The sequence below is a fragment of the Notolabrus celidotus genome, chromosome 14 (genome assembly GCF_009762535.1).
Source record: "Notolabrus celidotus isolate fNotCel1 chromosome 14, fNotCel1.pri, whole genome shotgun sequence".
Classification (NCBI taxonomy): domain Eukaryota; kingdom Metazoa; phylum Chordata; class Actinopteri; order Labriformes; family Labridae; genus Notolabrus; species Notolabrus celidotus.
This window is the reverse complement of record NC_048285.1, coordinates 7,492,809-7,512,246: the sequence shown is the minus strand read 5'-3', so window position 1 is coordinate 7,512,246 and position 19,438 is coordinate 7,492,809. Positions and strand designations below refer to the sequence as shown.

The following is a 19,438-nucleotide window of genomic DNA, read 5'->3' as shown; positions in this document are numbered from 1 at the left end:
AGAGCGAGGGACGAATCGTTAGGGCTGGAAAGTCCTCCCCCGAAAAATGTCTAAACTGACTGGTGAGTTGTCCTAGTTGGCAACAATACAGACAACCAGACGAGCAGACAGACCGACTGACTACTGTCCAAAAAAACACAAAGTCAGTGATTAATACCCCAGGAAGCAGAGCAAACAAATGCACATGCACGTACACACACAATGTCAACAAAACAGCACAGATCGTTTTTCAATCTCATCATTTTAATGGAAAAAAATGAGTCGAGGGAAGAGAGAGAAAACTGGGTAAATTGAGAAAGTGGGATGAATTCACAGAGAATGACTGACAGCAGTTATGACAGCATTGTGGTCAGTCCACATTTCAAAGCATTCCCAGGTACCAGAAAGAGAAAAAGAGAGAGTGAGAGAGAGAAGGAGAGAGAGAGGGGGGAGGGGGGTAAAAAATGTCCAAGAAGATTTCATCTTCCTCCAAAGGTAAAAAATACAAATGAAAAACTCATCTTTATCCAGTGTTGTTTACAACAGACAATTACGTTGAAAAAATGCAAAGATTATAAACAAAAAGTGCGCCCGAACTCACGCACACACACACACACACACACACCCACACGCACACACTTACAATTACTTTCTTCTTTTTGGGAAATGAACAAAGAAAAGTGCAAGCAAGATCACAGAACAACAATTTACAAGAGAGGCCTCGAGCGGCCCAAAGTCTCAACCCTTTAAGTGAGCCAACCCAGCGGCTTTAAGAGAGGGGAGGAGACAGGGGTGATGGCGTCAGCCTGAGGCTCAGAGGATCCTTTGTTTGACCCACTCACCCTCACCCCCACCCCCATCACCACCACCATGTTGGTTTGTCCATTTGTACAAAGGGAAGGCTCAAGTCTCATTAAGTAGTCACAGCGACACCCCTCCAAAACCCCAAACATGGCTTTCCCACCCTCCCCAGATAGTACAATCAAAATTAGTTTGACTCCACCATGCTTCTCCTAATAAGTGCCAGTGAACTCCCCATATAAAGGCTTTTCAGACATCATCATCATCCACCCAACACACAAACATGTCGATATGTTCATTAAAAATCCATTTCATCAAACTATTTCCCCTCAAACTCATCTAATCTAGGTGTTAGCTCTGATTGTTTTCTGGATATAATTATCTCTTATTGGACACTATTGGCTTTGCTGGTATACAACACACACATAAGATAACTGTGACATGAAACAGCATCCTCCTCAATCCCAGTGCATTCTGTGAAATTTGCAGACTCAACTATTCTCTCTAGTTTTTAATCTTGACTCGACATTTCTTCTTTTAGCAGTGCTGTGCCATGCAGGTTCAACTCAGTAAAAAAAATATGCAGTGTAATAACAATTAACTGTTTTGGTTCAGTTTGCTTTTCTCTGACCTTACTGTAATCTTTAATGGTTGCACACACCCATACACACACAGAGGCATACACACTTAGGGAGCTTTGCAGCCACACTGTGCAAAATGTGACACAGGTAAAAAAAAACAAAAAAACAATGACACAAACAGAAAAAAAGTTAAAGGTCGTTCCTCATCCTAATTAAAAAAAAAAAAGCAAAGCTAACGGTATCCAAATATGAAATCAGGAACATTTCAGGTGTCATTCATGCATCAGTAGAGTAACATTGAATCAAAGGGTAGCACAGTATTTGCACCTTATGTCTTTCTGCATCAGATGGCAAACATAATTACAGTTTAGGTACATTCTCATAAGCCACCTGATACCATGAGTCTCTCCACAGAGACACGATGCAGCATTTATATGAGGTGGTCATTCAAACGAAAAACTAAGACAATTTGACCTGTTTCATGATTTGATATGTACAGAAGAATCTGAAAGATGGTGTGTCATGGCAATTTGTTGCCCTTAATCAAGTTTTCTATTTACAGCTATTGTCTCAAAGCTTAAAGCTCACAGCTCAGTGGATGGATGTCTTCTCTTTGCTAACAAACAATTCGGAATGTTGAAAACATCCTCCTAAATTCACATCTGCACTTTTACCTTCTTGTAACATGCCCTTTACACCAGTAACACTGGTTGACACACCGGGCCTTTTGGTAAAAAAAGAATGAAGACGTTTTTTTTCTCAGTGCAAGCTCCAAAAACTCATGCTGGCATTTCATTATGGCAAACTGAGCTAAGTCTTAACTTTTACGGGATGAAGCGCTGATTTGTTCTAGCTGCTTACGCTCAGAGCATACAGTAGCTGTTGAACTGATACTTCAAAATGACTGGAGTCATGTTTTGCAGGACATAAAAGTGATAAACAACTTATTTTACCTGGCACGACAACTAGCTTGCAAGCTAGCGAGTGAACTTGACTTTGACTTTAAAACCAACAACTTGGCGCTACACTCATTAAGATGTTGAACAGAAGTATTGTTCTTTCTTTGAGTTGGTTATTCTTTCATAATTTTGAAGTGGATTAAGCTACAGGAGTGGTTTAGAGTAGAGCAACTGCCCAAGGCGAAAAAGTAGAGTGTTTGATCTTTAAAGGACATATTTTCATGGAAATAGCGCTCAGGGCTAGCAATAAAGAGTTTCGCTTCATTGCAAAAATAAAATCAATGACCCTCCACACAGTCTGTGTTGTGCTGATAGTTATTCAAGGGGTGTACTTCTTCGGGTGTTGTGTAGAAGATGGAGGTAAAAAAGGGAACTATTCTTAACCACGCAGCAGGGGTGCATCCAGTGGGGTGTGGTAATATGCAAATTAGCATTAAAGGTGTAGTTGGTGGGAATGGGGTAAAAAACTATACTTTTTTTGTGCTGGGTTTGGAAAAAAAGTCATTATACCCATCGGTGCTCATCAGTAATTTAAGTACTTTGAGATTATGATGAAATCTCTGTGTTTTCCAATGCCTTTGTATCAAGCATTGTTACTATTCCCCTCGTTCCCGTTATCACGGACCAATCAGAGCTACTCTCCGACCCTCTGTCCTGATTGGTAAGGTGACGGACCCACTATGTCGCCCTGATTGGCTGGGAAGTCGGCAGTACTTCCTCCTAGAATGCACACAAGAAGTAGGGGAAATCTGGTGGGGAGGGGTAGTGTTGACATTTGAAATCTCTCTCCGAACTGATGTTTATATCACGACTACCAACAGCAGCTTTAAGGCGGAGTATTTGCGGCTTCATGGAAAGACACCCTCTCCTCGTAGATATAAATGGCTCATTTTAAGTTAACAGAAACAAATAGGTTTTTGGTATTAATGTGATTAAACACTCATTTTAACATACTTATGAATATAATAATTCCATTTCTACCAAGTTTCTCAAAGATGACACTATTACCACACGCAACATCTTCACCGAATCAAGCTTAGAAGATTAACAGAATATGTTGCCCTCTGTCGTGATATTTTTAAAGGTCAGAAAATTGTTCACAGAAAAATAAAAACTGTCAGTGTTAGTGTTTAAAGTAGATATAATTAGTGGAGCTGGAAAGGATTAATGTAGTTTTTGTGTTTGCACACATAAGTCATGCCATCCTTCATAACACAGCGTCTCATTTGGGCCACCCCAGTCAGAAAGTCTGGACACACGGCTGCTGCAAGGAAGGCTGGAAAAAACTTTAGAATCAGATGTTACTATGCAGAATTTAAAGGAGTACATTAAGTGAAGATATGATTACTTCTAATGACACAAACCCAATGTTTTTGATTGATTTGATGTTAAAATAACATTTTGGCATATAGTTAGTTTAGCTAAGAGTCACTCATATTTTGTTGGATGCTTAGCTAATCATGAACACTGAGAGAGTGGACAGCTAGTGTGTCAAAGAAAAACCATCCACTGCCAGAACCTCTAAAGCTCACATTATATCAGATTTGAACTCTACACATCTTCAATTTGATTCTCAAATCATTTTATTAGTCAGCCCTGACTTTGGACTACAGACTTTAGACTTCTAAATTAAAGACTTCATGTGACCTCTGTTATAACCCTTTAACAGGATAAAGCTGACCTCTTTACATTCACATTACCTGCTGCTCAATCACCTCTCCCACACAGCATAGGGCTGGCTACAATTACTGTAGAGCTCGGATAAACTCACACAAACAGACACACAGGCACGCACAAAAGTTTAAAACACACTCAGTTTGGCCAAAATAGTTCATATCACAAACACATTATTGCGAATTAAGTGTGCTTTCTTTTCAATTTCAATCAAAAGTCTGTAAAAATGAAATAAATAACAACATGCAAATGTGAATTAAATAAAAAAAGGAATCATAAAAAAAGTTTTTTTGGGCCTCTGCATGGGCCGGACAAAGATCTGCAATGTCCACACATCCGTCCTACATTCTTAACACACAGATAGTACACACCAAGCACCGGGAGCGTTCCAGTCTCGCATTGGCTTCACAGTCATTGTTTCATGGAAAGGGCAGATAAAGGTCAGGTAAAGGATTTATGAGAGGAGCTAAGCCTAAAACGTCATTTTTAAATACACTGTTTGATCAGAGATAGCTGATTAGAGAAAAATCCATCTCTCTCTCATCTGAAGATCACATCCGGACACTAAAATCCTTCAGCGTCAATCCCAAAATGCATCATTTATTCGTGGAGACCACATGCAAGGAGAGAGGACTCAGTGAGGTCAGTGAGAGTTCCTGACCAGATGCTCATTGTTTGTCAGTGCGGAGGAATTTGAAGGGTGTGTAGATAGAGAACCAGTCTGAATTCTGTACAATTCATCCCCCTCTCAGAATGTACAGTGGCAGCAAGCCCTGCAGACAAATAAGAGTTCAGCGTCTCGTCTCTGCTGGATGCAGTAAAGGACAGGAGGGAGGAAATGAAATTTTGGTTAGGTGTATATTTCACAGTTGGCTAACACTGAAACATACCGCTCCATGGTTATCCAGAGTCTGCCATGCCCTGTCCTCGGCCTAACACCTATCCATCCTATTAATTCTCACTCACTACTTGACTGAGTTGCAGCTGAAGATCATTAGGGCTCTTCTGAGGGCCCTTAAGAGGGTTCCTGTGGAGTAGTATGCCTCTGAAGTGCCCTTGGCAGACTGGAGTGACTGTCTCACTAGCAAACTTATTGCCAGCTGATGAATTCCTCTGTTGAGACAGAGCAAGAGGAGAGGGGGGAGCAGGGGGGTTCAGGTCAAGCACATCGGGGAGTGTGAGTGACACGGAAAGACAGAGGTTGGCTCTCTGCTGGACGGACGTTCAAAGATGGATGCTGTGTGCTTGGTCGTGTCAAAGGTCACCGGGGCAGATTGAAGAGGAGGAGGCAGGGGGAAGAGGAAGAGGAAGAGAAGGTGGAGAAGGGGAGCAGCAGAGGCACAGAGAGGGGTGATGAAGATGAGTTTTGGAAGAGGACGAAGGGCCAAGAGGATGAGGCGCAGCTCCAGCAGATTAAGTGAGGGTGATGTAGGCTGAGGCCTTTTCCTTCAGTTGTCTCAGACACAGATGACAGCTCCAGCTCCCTGTACAAGATACACACACACACACACACACACACACACACACACACACACACACACACACACACACACACACACACACACACACACACACACACACACACACACACACACACACACACATCAGGAGTTCAATCATTGCTATTGTAAAGCCTTGTGGATTAATGCCTCATTTTAGACAGAGCATTAAGTAATACTGTAAATTAAAGCCGCATGTTAAAACACCACAAGCTGTGCCCATGGTGTGCGGATGCAGGGGATTTGACAACTAGTTTAGTTTGGATTTGAGCAGGGGATTTGTGACATTAATTAAACATCAACTTCAGATGGATGTTTAAATGTGAATCTCAACCTTTTACTTCAAAGTGTATTCAGCCTGAAGGTGTTTAGTGAGCGTCAAGCACAGCTCAGTATTTAAAATATATAAGTTATGAAAATGTCAGTGCTCCTCTGCAGAGCAAATCTGAATTCTGCGGCTGAATTTCAAAAGTGTTCCTTGTTAATCAGAAGCATTGCATGTGTGGGCAGAGCATGACACTGTTAGTGAGTGTTGAACACGAGTGGCACTGCTACTGTATGTTCAGACAAGTGACATTTTTGCCATGGAAACAGATTATCTTTTCTACTACTCATTTCCATGACAACACCATCAAACATCCTACGGCAGCCATCTTACGAGTGGAAGGGAAATGACAGCTCAATTTGAATGGGTGTACCTGCTCCAGTACTGCAGTACTAACCAGTTTCAGATGCATCGTTTGTTTGGATCACAACAATCCCACAAAGAGATGCAGATTCCTGACTGTCCTGAATACAGAGACTCTTTTAATTTGTTTTTAAACTTTCAAGTCAACACAGAGACAGTCTGCCTGTGTTGATCGCAGGTTTACACTCTCCTTAGTGATTGTCTCCCCTCCTACAGCACAGACAGTTACATAATTCTCTCCTCAGCTGAGCTGAGCTGTGCGGTCTGATCAAACACAGGTCTATGAATTCAGGAATCCTTGATGCCAACACTTTTAAAAAACCACTGTGTGCAGTTATTCTTGATGACATTGCTTGTGTTCTTATAGTAATACTTACCCTCTGGTGGTTCAGACATGGGGGGGCTCAGACAGTACATGTGGTAGCCTCTGTCACAATCATCACAGAACAACAGCTGGTCCTAAAAGGGATGAGAAAACGTATGTAAACATTTTACTATGTAGAGATGGGTTTGGAAATCAAAGCTGGGGACATAAGCCAATGTATTAAAGGTGTAAAGAAGTTAAGATATGGATTCTTACATATATAAATCAAGGGTAAATGTGTATACAAAAATGTGTCCCTCTATTCCCTCTAAGCTCCATAACCAGCTCAGTGCTTTTAATATCTTTATTACTGTGTGTTTATGTACATATGAAAAACTGAGTACTATACACTGTGACCCCACCCTTTGGTTTGTGAAAGGCTCTTTTGAAGCCTCAGGGGCCTAAGGTTTTGCCATCGCCATTTTGGTTTTTGAACAGGAGGTGACTATATTTGAACAACAAGAGGTACATTGTTACATCTTTGTCATTGGTATTAGTAATAGTAGCAAGATGTCAATCATGGTTAGCCACTACCCAAAGCATACACTGCTATATTTGCTATTCAAAACACACATCAATTAAAACAAAATATATATATAAAAAAATGCTGTATTCAAAAAGACTTGAACTCAGGATTTAGGTCATTAGAAAGAACACAGGTTCAAGGCGCTTTTCGGATCAAGTCCATTTCTCATATACAGTCTATGGTACGTTTAAGTGTTTACGTTCAATAAATTAAAAGGATAGAATCTCTTACATAAGCATATCTCTTTGTGTTTCAATTTTCCATAATGCATTTCAATCTGTTTTATTCTTATGAGACTAACTTGGCAAAAGATAGCACAGCAGGGTGACAAGAAAATCTTGTATAATGAATAATATGTATAATGGTTATATAAGCTTAGATATAAAGTCACGTGAGACTCAAACAGGGGCATGTCTAGTGGGTGACCAGGGGTGGCAATACCCACACGCCAGTGGCCACCCTGAAATCCTAAACTCTGATTGGCTGTTTGCTTTATCAGAGGCGGGACTTAAATTCTAATCTATAGTTTGGGCTGTGCTGCAGCAAACAGCTGGGACCTGTCTTTGCATTTCAATTGATCTCTTTGCGTTAAGTTGATACTTTTAATTAATTTTGAACAGAAATTGTATTTTGAAATCCTTCAAGATTTAAGCTAATATGGGTTTAATATTATCACTTGAATATTGCACTTTTTAAAGTGAAATAGTACTCAGGAATATAACATCCTTTGGCTGTATTGATGTTATAAGTTAAAGCAGATTTGATAACAGAACATAGAAAGGACAGGTTAATGTTTTTCATTCGTCTAAGCATGCTGATTCACCACCTCTGCAAAAGACGGGGCCCCAGTTTGGCCCCTCTAGTCAAAAAAGTCTGGATAAGACCCTGCTACCAGGCGTAATGGGAGCATAAAAATGAAGCCAATTCTAGGGTGCAAATAACTTCCATTCCTCTACTGTCCACTTGAGGCTGGCTCCAAAAGCCAAGGAATCCCCTTTAGAGTCCATATTACGAAGCCCATTTTAACAGCAGGAATAATGTTATGTTAACATGTTAACAGCCTGGTGCAAAAGACAGTTTTGATCCCAATAGTTCATCACTCTATTTGCACACACTCTACAGGGGTGAATTATTTTTAGAACTCATCCATAATGATTGTATTAGACTAAGAGTTACACATACATTTGCATGATTGGAGCGTGGTGAGTTGACTGTGTCGGGCGCATTGTAGTGGTTTGCAAGGAGGCCTAAGGACCGCCTCTGCTCTACCTGCCTGTGTTTAGATTAATTTAACATTAAGTTGAGTCATTTCCAATATGACGTCCACCATAACCCCTCTTCAAAAACCAATGGGTGGCATCCCAGAGACACTGTTTTTTTTTTTGTACAGCCTGTGTGCACAACAGTGTGTTTGCAAATTGTGTAATGTGGTCTTGTCTGTGGATGTATATGTGTATATGTCTATGTGTGTGTGTTTGCGGCCACATGTGTCTAGAGCTAACATGTAGAATAAAGTGCGATCCTACGTCGTTCTCAGAGGTGCCACACAGACTGCAGGACTTGCACTCGATGCACTGCCAGCGATAAGTCCTCACCGCAGCCGTCATGTTCACTGTGAACTGCAGACAGGATGGGTGGCCTGGGAGCACACACACACACACACACACACACAAAGACACGCACACACAGGCACGCGCACACACACAAGCACATGCATGAGCACACACAAGCACACACCCACACAACGTTTTTGTTTTACCAATGCTTCATGTAATTTGAGGAGAGTCATCTATTATCAACTATTCTATCCATTCATCACTTTGTTTGCTTCATTGAGGTGGTTTCTTTGTATTTTTTGCAGAATTTAAAGGTGATTTTTTTTTTCTTCATTGGAAAAGAGAAACTCTTCGTCTCAGAAAAAGTCCACTCTTTGTCTCTTTTGTAATAGGAGCTATTGTTCAAAAGTGTTATTACATTCCTGAACAACTTGACCCCCTCCACTGCAAACCACTTCTAATATAAAATACATAAATTTGACTCCCTCTTCCTCTTCCTCTTCGGCTCTCTTCTTATCCTATTATTACACCTTTTCCTGGTGTTTGCTTGCATGATCACGACAATAGAAGCAGTTATGTCATCCTCTTTTTCTGACCTTCATTTTTCTTCTCTGTGGGTGGTTACAAAGTCGAGGACCATACCAGTGTTTCCATGCTGCAGCCCATTCACTACAAATCACGTACATCTTTTCACGTTTCTTTATTTATCAGTTAAAAAGAAACATTTAGGGTAAATATAAATATGTACAATACATGCAATCAATCATTAAGTACACAAAATGTGCACCGTGTACATTGCAATTTATGCATACAACCGGAATATATACAAACACATGCTTTACCAAAACAAAAAGACTTATAAGGAGAAAAAATAATGCAACCACATTTCAAAATTATACTTCAGCTCTACTTCAATAAAATTGAAAGACACCACACTCTCACAAATCATCTAAATCATCCTTGTTAGCAATAATTTCAAAAGTAGAAAATATACAATGGTTTATAAGATCACAGTTGTGAAGCAAGATTCTGTACATGGAGCCAGGATTTAAAAGTTTGCAATAGACAGGGTTGTCAGCAGTTCTTGTTTATTTTTTTTGAGGGGCAGACAAGTGACACCAATGTTACATTATATTAAATCAAATTTATGCCAATGCTTGTGTTTGTTGACAATAATGTGATCAATCAACATGACTGCATTCAATAGATATAAGTGCCGGATAGGGCATGAATGTTTAATACTATCCCCAGAAATAGCAGGTTCCAGAGACATGTCAGAGTCGTTGTACTTTGAACCATAAAGCCTGATCATTACTGTAATTTATCATCATCATCATTGTGAAATTCCACTGTGGTCAATCAGATGTATTGGATTTTTAGGTATTGAACATCACAAAAAAATCCCAACTATTCACTCAAATGTATCCAGGTATTTGACATATTGATAATGTTAGATAATGATAAAGACAACAATAATATATGGGTAAAGGAGTTTTTTCCACTATTGCACCTCCTGGGCTGCAACAAGTGTGTGTTTGATCAGAAATCATTTTTGCCCATTACGTTTCACTTCAATTTACACAATATGCACTAATTTGTAAAGCCTGTAATTGTATAGTTTTTTTGCACATTTCATGTAAACCCTGATATTTACATTGGCTTGTTGCTTTTGTTTTATCTTTGAAATGTTTTCTGGGTGTGGTTTTCATATAAGCCATTTACAGGTTTCTACCACACCCAAACACACACACTATTATATTTTCTTTATTTGTCTTATATTTGTAGTATTGTGTGTGGAATAAATACAAAGTAAACAAGTAAGAAGAGATATAAGAAAAGCAACATATTACAGTGTAGCTTTTTAAAACACTATTTCTAAATAGTGATACAAACCAGACTTGTCCAAATAAGCTGCACGGTACAGCAGTCTGTGAGGACCATATGTCAGAGAAGGAACACCCCTAACAGCCAATTCAATATTTAAAGGTACCTAGACCAGCTTTAACTCAATTCTTTGTTAGTTATTGTTAATCCCATTATAAATGTTATTAAAGATCCTCTGCAGCTGTTTTGTTAAGTTAACTTGCAGCATGCATGCTTCCAGATATTTGCAGATATTGTAGATATTTTGACCCTCAGGGCCACCATAGTTAGACAAAAGTCATCTCTGGTCAGTTTTAATCGTCTTAAAATGTTTTTAAATTGTAGTTTAAAAAAAAAACTCAAAGAAAATTGAACAATTGGCTTTAATGAGATTAAGTGTACCGTACATGATTTGTAGGTGGGCAACAATTAAATACACTGGTATGGTCCAACTTTTTCTAGAACAGGAATCACACTTGCTTTTATTTAAATAAGAAGTCTCTACTCATCAATTGAAACAACGCATAAAAATTGTGCGTTAACAAAGGACCGCCTTCCTCCTGCCAATCATCCCCTTCAGCGGTGCCCTACCTGAGCGTCCACAGTCCGCACAGGAGATTAGGTCTTCAGGACAGCCGGTCTTCTTCGAGCCTCCGAGGCAGAAGTCACAGTAGCCGTTGGCGATCACTGAGCCGTCTGCTGCTTTCTTGGCTGGAAGAATAAACAGAAAGAGACCCAGGTGAGATAAAGTAAGACTTTACTTTGTTTTCTCCAGGGATCTTGGAAAAGAACGGATACACACAGATAAACCTCAAAGGTGGCTTAAGCTTCCTGTCTTCTCATCGAAACCTCTCAGCAGGTGGTCTTTTTTTTTTTTACTGATAAACTTAAGAAAATGTAAACTAGAAAAAAAAGCCACATTTTCCAAACTAGCTTACCCCTATGCTTCTTGTTTCTTTTTTCGTCGGTGAAAAGCTTTGGGGTGTTTTGTGGATTTTTGTTGTCTAAACTGAACTTGCCAGCTCAGGGTGGTGTGGCTCAGCTGAGTGTTTGTCACGCATATCAGTGGCTTCTAGCAATTTTGGCACTCTGTTGTGTGATGGGAAAGGAAACAAAACTGAGAACCTTTGTAAAGTCATAGTGGTGCTAAAGTATTGCATACCTAACATACTAATCCACATTTTTCTCATACAGCTCAGAAATTAACACACAGCTCTTAATGTGGGATATTAAATGTCTGAATCAGCTTCACATTTGCCTTAAAAACAGGACAAAGGAATAATAGTCTCTGCGTTCTTTTGATTTGTCAATATTTATGGACCCCATTAAATTGCTCTCTTTAATTCCCCTGTCTTGCAGAAGCCATTAATGCATTGTGACTGAACGTGTCCAAACAACTGCAGAATCAATGAGCTTCATACACACATGAAAATGTAATGTGCTCATGTAAATGTGTTTTTTTTAAGTGTTGAAGGATGCCACGTATAATCGTATGCAATAATGAATAGTTTCAAAATCTGCAATGGGAACAGAGAACTTGTGGGATTGTTTCCAGTCTATGTTACTGGCAGCACTGGAACAATGGAGCTACATATGGAGAAGACTCACCAGAGTGAGCAGTGAAAGAGAAAATGACAATCGTGCTAAACAGTGCAGTGTGTCTCTCTTCTTTCTTTCTTACATGCACTGCACTCAGGAAAATTTCCTGGCTTGTTCTGTGTGGGCTGTATGTGTGAACCAAAGACTTTATAAAACATGAATGTAGTCCCTGTGACGTCACCCATTGTTTCTGGAGAGATGTATTGAAGCCTAATAATGCCGGGCACCGTGCAGGATATGCTGGCCCCACCTTTCATTGATCCCTACACAGGCTAAGAGGCAGAGCTGAGGCGGGCTTTTGGCCTCCTGGGAAATAGCTACAACGTTATACAGCTGTCAACACCAAACTGTTTTTAAAAATAGGCTGCAAATATGTTGAAATGGGCATATTGGTAGTGTTACTGGGGATTCCATGACTTTTGCGGCCAGTCTCAAGTGGACACTTGAGGAACTGCAGCTTTGTGAACTTCTACTTTGGCTTCATTTTTTGACACCAGAGGTTTTCACTCGGTGTGAACACAAACTGCTTAAATGTTCACTCCCTGCTGTATCAAGACATTTTCCAGCCAAAGTGTAAATACATCAGGTGAAACATCGATCAAGTGGGCATGTTACAGTGAAGTGCAATTTTCTTGTGTGATCCTCTTAACCACTCGCCTCAGTTGTCAGTATCATGTTTTCTACTCTTGAGTTTATACAGCAAATACAACTTTTTGCATGATGTAGTGATAGAAACCAACACAGTCACCATTATCTTAGGCTACTCCTCCCACATGCGCTACCTGGATGCCCTGCCTCGCTGAAACTAAATGGGGTATATGGAGTTGTGAGAATGCATCTGACACAGGCAGTCACCTGCTGTGTGGTGCATGTGTAAACAGCAAGCTCCTGAAACTTCCGAGCCTCAAATTATGGAGATAATGTCAGGGTGCATGTGTGAAAGGGGCTTTAGCGTGTGGATGTAAAGCTTGAGCTGTTTGTTTGTCACCGCCTGCTTCTTCTGCTTCTGCATCACCAACATTATGCCATTGTGTTGTTTTGTGTTAAAAAAGTACAACGGATAATAGACGATGGAGCTTTGTCACGGTGCTGTGGTGGAACCACTTTTGTAAAAAATTGCGACAGAGAGTTTTGTGCTAAAAGAGAGTGATTAAAGGTAACACGTGGAGGTGTAAAACAACTAAGAGGAAGGAGTAACTAAATCCCTGTTGTCAAACTGCGCACTATCCCAGCTGGACTTAACACTCTGCATATCTTTTGCTTCTTTTCCATTTGTTTGCTTTCCTAAAAAACAAGCACCTGCACTGGCCTGTACAGTATGGAGCCTGGGACTCACCAAAACCCAGCACACCAAGGTAGTGTGCAGGAGGGGGGAGACAGGGAGGCACAGAGAGGGAAAACCTCTGGGAGCCCTGGTAAATATTGTCAGAGGTAGAGGAGGTGGAAGAGGAGGAGGAATTGATGAAGGAGGGAGAGTTATAAGTAGGTGTGTGTGTGTGTGTGGGGTGGTTGCCGGGACAGACCTGCCGTCACGCTGAGCGCGGAGAGGCAAGTGCTCCACGTGAAGCCGTTTCATAATGATTATTAACAAGAGAGAAATTCCCCCTGCCTGCCTGAGCGCTGTGTGTATACGTGTGTGTTTGTGTGTGTTTCACATCAACCCCCCTCTTCTTGTCTCTCTGTCTGTCTGTGTTGCTCTGCCTGCCTGTCTGCCTGCATGACTTTCTGCTGTTGATTGCATAATCACTTTAATGGAAGCAATCACATAACCACTGCAGACTATTTTGTATGTACGCTTACTTCTCTAAGATGCATTGCACTGGACGGGTCCTCCACTATGACTCACTATGCGGGACAGAGCATCAGTGATTACAACAGAGTGGATTGCACAGGTACACACTCAAACACATACACAGACTCGCACAGAATGCCAATCGTCCTGCAGAAAGACAAAAGATAATGACACACACAGGCGTGCAGGCAGACAGCGCTGTAGGTGATACTGTGTGCGAGAGACGGGGAGAGGTCATTAATCCATCCATTTCAGGGTGGAGTCTGGTTTGGCTGGAAGGGGAGGGGGGGAATAAAGGGGCGAATTTGATGGAGGAAAAAAAAGGGTGAGAAGAGAAGGAGGAGTGAGAGAGATTGGGTTTCTACTCCACAGGGTTTGGCTTTAATCCGCAGAGAAATAAAATAATAAAAAAAACTCTCTGATCAGGATGTGAGACGAACAGACAGACAGACCGACAGAAGCACAGACAGACAGACAGACAGACACAGACAGACAGACAGAGAGAGAACAGGGGAGGGGAGGGAAATGATAAGCTGTACCTGCTCCTGCAGAATTCAACAGGAGCGCAACATCCATAAAAAAGAGAAGAGACTGTCATATACTGTGAGGTTGAGACTGCATAGGACTTTTAAGCTGGGTGTGCAGCAACAAATAACAAGGTGCAGAGGTTACTTTCTCAGTTATGGCTTGGCACCACGCATCAATAGAAAAAAAAATGTATATACCCATCCATCCATCCAACCTATTGCAGCTGTCATTGGGTGACGGGCAAATGCCTATACCATGTAAGATGAGATACAAAATCTGAATGTATAACTGAATAAGGTGAATTCTGTCTAGAAACCAAAATCCACATTTTTAGCACTTCAACACAGATGGCTCCACCCTCACAGTCCTCAATAACCTCTCATGCCAGTGATAATAACATGAGATCTTGCTGGTGTCAGCCTTTTGCAGTGATGAAAATTTCATTATTAAAAAAAAGAACCTGCACCTCATCAGGTCTACATGCTGATGAGAGTGATGTAGAGACGTCCTGGCCTATTTTTCTGCCTTTATTAAAAAGCACCAGAACACCAGCGTGTTTGGACCTATCACTGAATTATCCTCTGATATTAAAGTCAATGCAAACAAGTCAAAAGGAGAATATTGTATGTATAATTATGCATAGTAATAGTTGTATAAGCAGTAATTAGTTGGATCAAATTTGAATTTATCACATTCATGCATAATTTCCCTCAACTTCATGAGAAAGTGACACATTTCACTTCAATCAAATATATATAAACAGGCCTTTAATACATTTGTGGCCCAACTGAGGAGTTATTAGAGGGTTATGAAACAGACTGAAATTAAAATGTATGTCTTTTTATGACCTACAATAGCCAATCAGAGCATCAGCAACAAGATTGACTGATTATATCCAGTTATTTTCAATGACTAAAACTGAGTCAATGTCAGACGAGACAAGTTACAGCAAGCTGCAAAAACAGCCTTAAAGATAATTCTGAGCCATGAAAATCACTAAATGTGGTCTCACCCTGATGTTTGGTGCTCCACAAAATGGCTAGATAGAAATGAGTATGAGACCAAGTGTATGTTGGATATAGGGTTGCCAACTTTCTCACTACTAAATAAGGGACAGGTGCACGGTGCCATGGTGTGAGCATAATGTGTGAATTCAGTGTATATTTAGATTCTGATGCAGAAAGTGTGTATATTCCCTTTAAGCCTTACTGTATCATTATGTAACCTCATATAAATAATCCTCAAAGAAACCCCATTTTGGCTCTTTAGATCACAAAACAGGCAAAAGGGGCCCTGCTGGCCTTGTGGTCTAAGCGCCCCACATACAGAGGCTATAGTCTTCGTCGCAGAGGGAGCCGGTTCGAATCCTGGCCGCAACCATTTGCTGCATGTCTTCCCCCACTCTCTGCTCCCCACACTTCCTGTCATTCTACAGCTGTCCTTTTAATAAAGGCAAAAAAGCCCAAAAATATAACTTAAAAAAAAAACAGGCAAAAGAAAAATGAAATGCAAAAGAGGAGTATGACTCACCAAATGTACTTTTTTCATGGGTACTTTTTGCTGCTCTCGACTGATTCAAGCAGTCTTTTGTCCTTTTGCACAGCCAGAGTTTTTGCAGGACTTGGTGCATTTGCACTGTATACAACTGATGCGCATGAGGGGGCCTGTGATTGGGTGACAGGCGGTGTGATTGGCATATGATCTGCCACTGCTGTTTTATCTGATCTAGGGTCTGTAGAGTGCGGTCTGCTTTATTTACAAGAGTTAATAGTCGATATATATGGGACAATTGAGGTCCCGTATGAAACAAACCAATTTAGCCCAATATACGGGGTGTCCCGGCTAATACGGGACAGTTGGCAACCCTAGTTGGATATGAACATGATGACACAGCACCCCATTATTGGGCTGTAAAACATACTGTGACAACCAAGCTGTGAGAAGATCAACCGTGGTCTTTCCTGATTGCATTCATCCCATGAACATGATGCCCTGAATCTCCCTTTACATCTTACCAAAAACTGTTACGTGTCAAAGTGGGGCTGAGTTTTGAATGTGACCAGATTGGCAGGTATTTAGTCACAAAACAGATTACAGGATGTATTATGTATCTGACTTGGTCTCTTAACACTCAATGACTGTAGGCTACACCATTTAATCATAATTCATTTAATACTTGTTTTTTTTTCTGTCTGTAGCAAACAGTAGCTTAATATCTCAAGAGCCTAACTGCTAACATGGCTAAAGAGTAAACACTGAACCTCATGTGTAAACTGTCGAGGAACTACTGCTCCGTATAAACTGGTACACTAAAAAAAAAGAGCAGAATGATACAGCATGAGCATACAGTATGTAGGCTAAGTGTATTTACTTTTTTAAGAACAACACAGCCAGATGTTTACCGAGTGTAGCAGAAGGATGTATAAATCTGTGGAGACATGCGTTGCTTGCAGGCCTGGAGCCAACGCAAACACGTTTTTGTCTTCTTCTTCTGGTCAAATAAATTGCTTTTATCTTCACTGCTTTTATTTGAGCTTGCTGCTGCTGATTGGGCCTCACAGTCCCTGGTGGGATAAACGAGACAGACGCACATGTGGATAGCCGCACACACATTTAGGCTACATCTATCTGTGTCTGTGTGCTATACCGTTATGTGTGTGCGTGGACATCCCTGTTTGCTTCTGTATGCGTGCCTGTGTATGTGTGTGTGCATGCATGTATGTGTGTGTGTGCGTGATTGAAGGCCCCAGAGAGTGAATCAGCAGGTCCTGACGCATGTGAGCGAGTTGGGGCTGCCCGCTGGCCTGCCTGCATGGAGCGACTGCATCAATGATTAAACGCCTGCGGCCATGTTTCAGAAGCCGCCTGCAACCACAGACACGCCATCACTGGCAAAGGGAGGGAGGGTGGGAAGAAGGGATGAAGATGGTAAAAGAGAGAGAATACAGGGGAGTGAGCTAATGAGCAAAAATAAAAGAAATATAAGCCTGGCTGAAAAAAAAACTGAGATTGAAGAAAGAGCGATGGCACAATCAGGTGGTTCTTTTGCTTCCTCCTAAGCTCCTCGTTAGTTTAACCTCTCCGCCTGTTCCTCCAATTTTTTTTTTTACCTGCTTCAGCCACCCTCTCTCCCTCTTTTCTTCCCTACCTCGATATCTCCCTCCACTACCTGACCCTCCTCTCCTCCCCCTCCCTCCCCTCTTCTCCTCTTCCAATTACCAGGAGGAGTGCGAGCAGAACCGCACACTTCACAGCTTTCAAGTGTTGGAGAGAGATCCTCCTGGGAATTATCCAGCAAGAGATGAATCCTCAAATGCCCCCCCCCCCCCCCAAACCAACACCTACCCTTCCCCATACTTCCTCTTTTCCTACTTATAATTTCTCTCTCCCTATGCCTCATTTTGTCTCCTTTTCTCCTCCAAGCTACTCCTTCTTTACCTTGTATTGTTAGTTCGCCCCTCTACTGCCGCTTACCAACTCAAATCTCCCTTTTCACATTTCTGCAGAATAATTGTGTATTTTCACATTTTTTGCTGTATTTTTTTTAACTATTCATGCATTATTTATGAATTCATGAGGCATTTTTTTCAAAGAAACATGAATAAAATGCACAGATTTGCTGGTCCAAATCATAACATTACACAAACAACATACATTTAAATCAATTGGTTTTAAGTTATGCATCCTCTACTCAGCAGCCTTTCTGTTTTTGACCTTAACGGGTTAATGGAAATAGAAACCCAGGTACTTTGCATCTTAGGGATGTTTCGTGATTTTAAAAGCTCTGTACTTGCCCACTTTTTTTTCATCTACATGGCAAAGCATTTTTCAAACAAGCGCATTGCTTTTTTATGTTCTATTTTGCTCTAATTACTGGGAGATTTTTTCTCAACCCATAAATCAGCATCTCATCGTTCTGTTTTGTCTGAAAGTTTTCAAAATTTGGGACACATTTAGCACTTAAAAGCTTCAGTTGTCCCACATCTGCAAAAGCAATCATATCTAAAGTTGCTGAACAACTTTCATTGCAGTTCTCTTTGGCGCCCCCTGTGGACAAAGCAGTGCATTTCATCTCTAAGCTTATTTTGTCACTACACATGAATGTTATGATGAAAATCACATCCTGAGGCGTTGGTTGGCCTTGTGGTTTAAAGTGCCCCATGTACTAAGGCTATCGTCCCAGTCACAGCGGTTGCTGTTTGACTCTCAGCCATTACATTTTGCTGCATTTTACCCCCCCCCCCTTTCTACCCTCAATATTTTCTGTCTTTCTTCAGATGTCGTATCTAAAAAAGAAAAATATACTCAAAAAAATAACATCTGAAAAAAATTACATCCTGCGTAGAGTTCTCAGGTTATTAGAGTTTTGAACTTAGAAATGATTCTGGAAAGAATAAAGTGATACTGATACAAAGCGAGATCCATAACACTTAGAATTTAGAATTTTCATTACGAGTCCAGAGAAAGTGTGGTGGTGACAGCAGAGGCAGAGGGTGTGCTCTCTCCTTCTCTCTCTCTCTCTCTCTCTCTCTCTCTCTCTCTCTCTCTCTGGACTCACGTCACACCTTGCGCTAACTAAAACATGCATTACACCTATCAGTGAAACATCAGAGATCCCTCAGGTGGGTACAGTCAACAGCAGAATGGATTCTTGTGTTGATTTGAAGCAGACACCTCTGGCAATGCAAAGTCTAATGTGTTAGCGTTTTCTCTCTTCTAATCGAATAAAGAACGCTGCATTGTTCAACAAAGCAAACCTTAAACAACACTCTTTTAATGTCTCAGAACAAAGTAGACAAGAATTTGAAGTCTTTGAAGTTAAATGATGTCCTGTTCTTGCCTGATATAGTTTGGTGACTCCTGTCATATTTTTTACCATCATAATCTGATTTTATCAACATTTTACACAGCAGCCCAACTATTTGCGGATTGGACTTATACTTCCTTTAACTAATAGATTTATATATAAGGTTATGTGACTTGAAATAATGTGATTTGAAAATTTCTGACATTGTGTCGATCTATGAGA

At 40.8% G+C, this 19,438-nt stretch overlaps 1 protein-coding gene across 3 annotated transcripts in view; it reads right to left on the bottom strand.

Annotated features, from left to right (window-relative positions):
* Positions 1 to 230: 230 nt before the first annotated feature.
* Positions 231 to 19,438, bottom strand: part of dpf1 (D4, zinc and double PHD fingers family 1) — a 59,118-nt gene continuing 39,910 nt past the window's right edge. For 2 of the 3 annotated variants that reach the window (XM_034701976.1, XM_034701975.1), the window contains exons 9-12: positions 11,082 to 11,201; positions 8,598 to 8,710; positions 6,559 to 6,640; positions 231 to 5,478 (exon numbers count right to left, since the gene is read on the bottom strand). In XM_034701976.1, coding sequence (XP_034557867.1) covers positions 5,408 to 5,478; positions 6,559 to 6,640; positions 8,598 to 8,710; positions 11,082 to 11,201 — 386 coding nt within the window. In that variant the 3' untranslated portion in view covers positions 231 to 5,407. Of the gene's footprint in view, positions 5,479 to 6,558; positions 6,641 to 8,597; positions 8,711 to 10,855; positions 11,202 to 19,438 lie in introns of those variants that run through there. The other variant, XM_034701977.1, reaches the window with a different exon arrangement.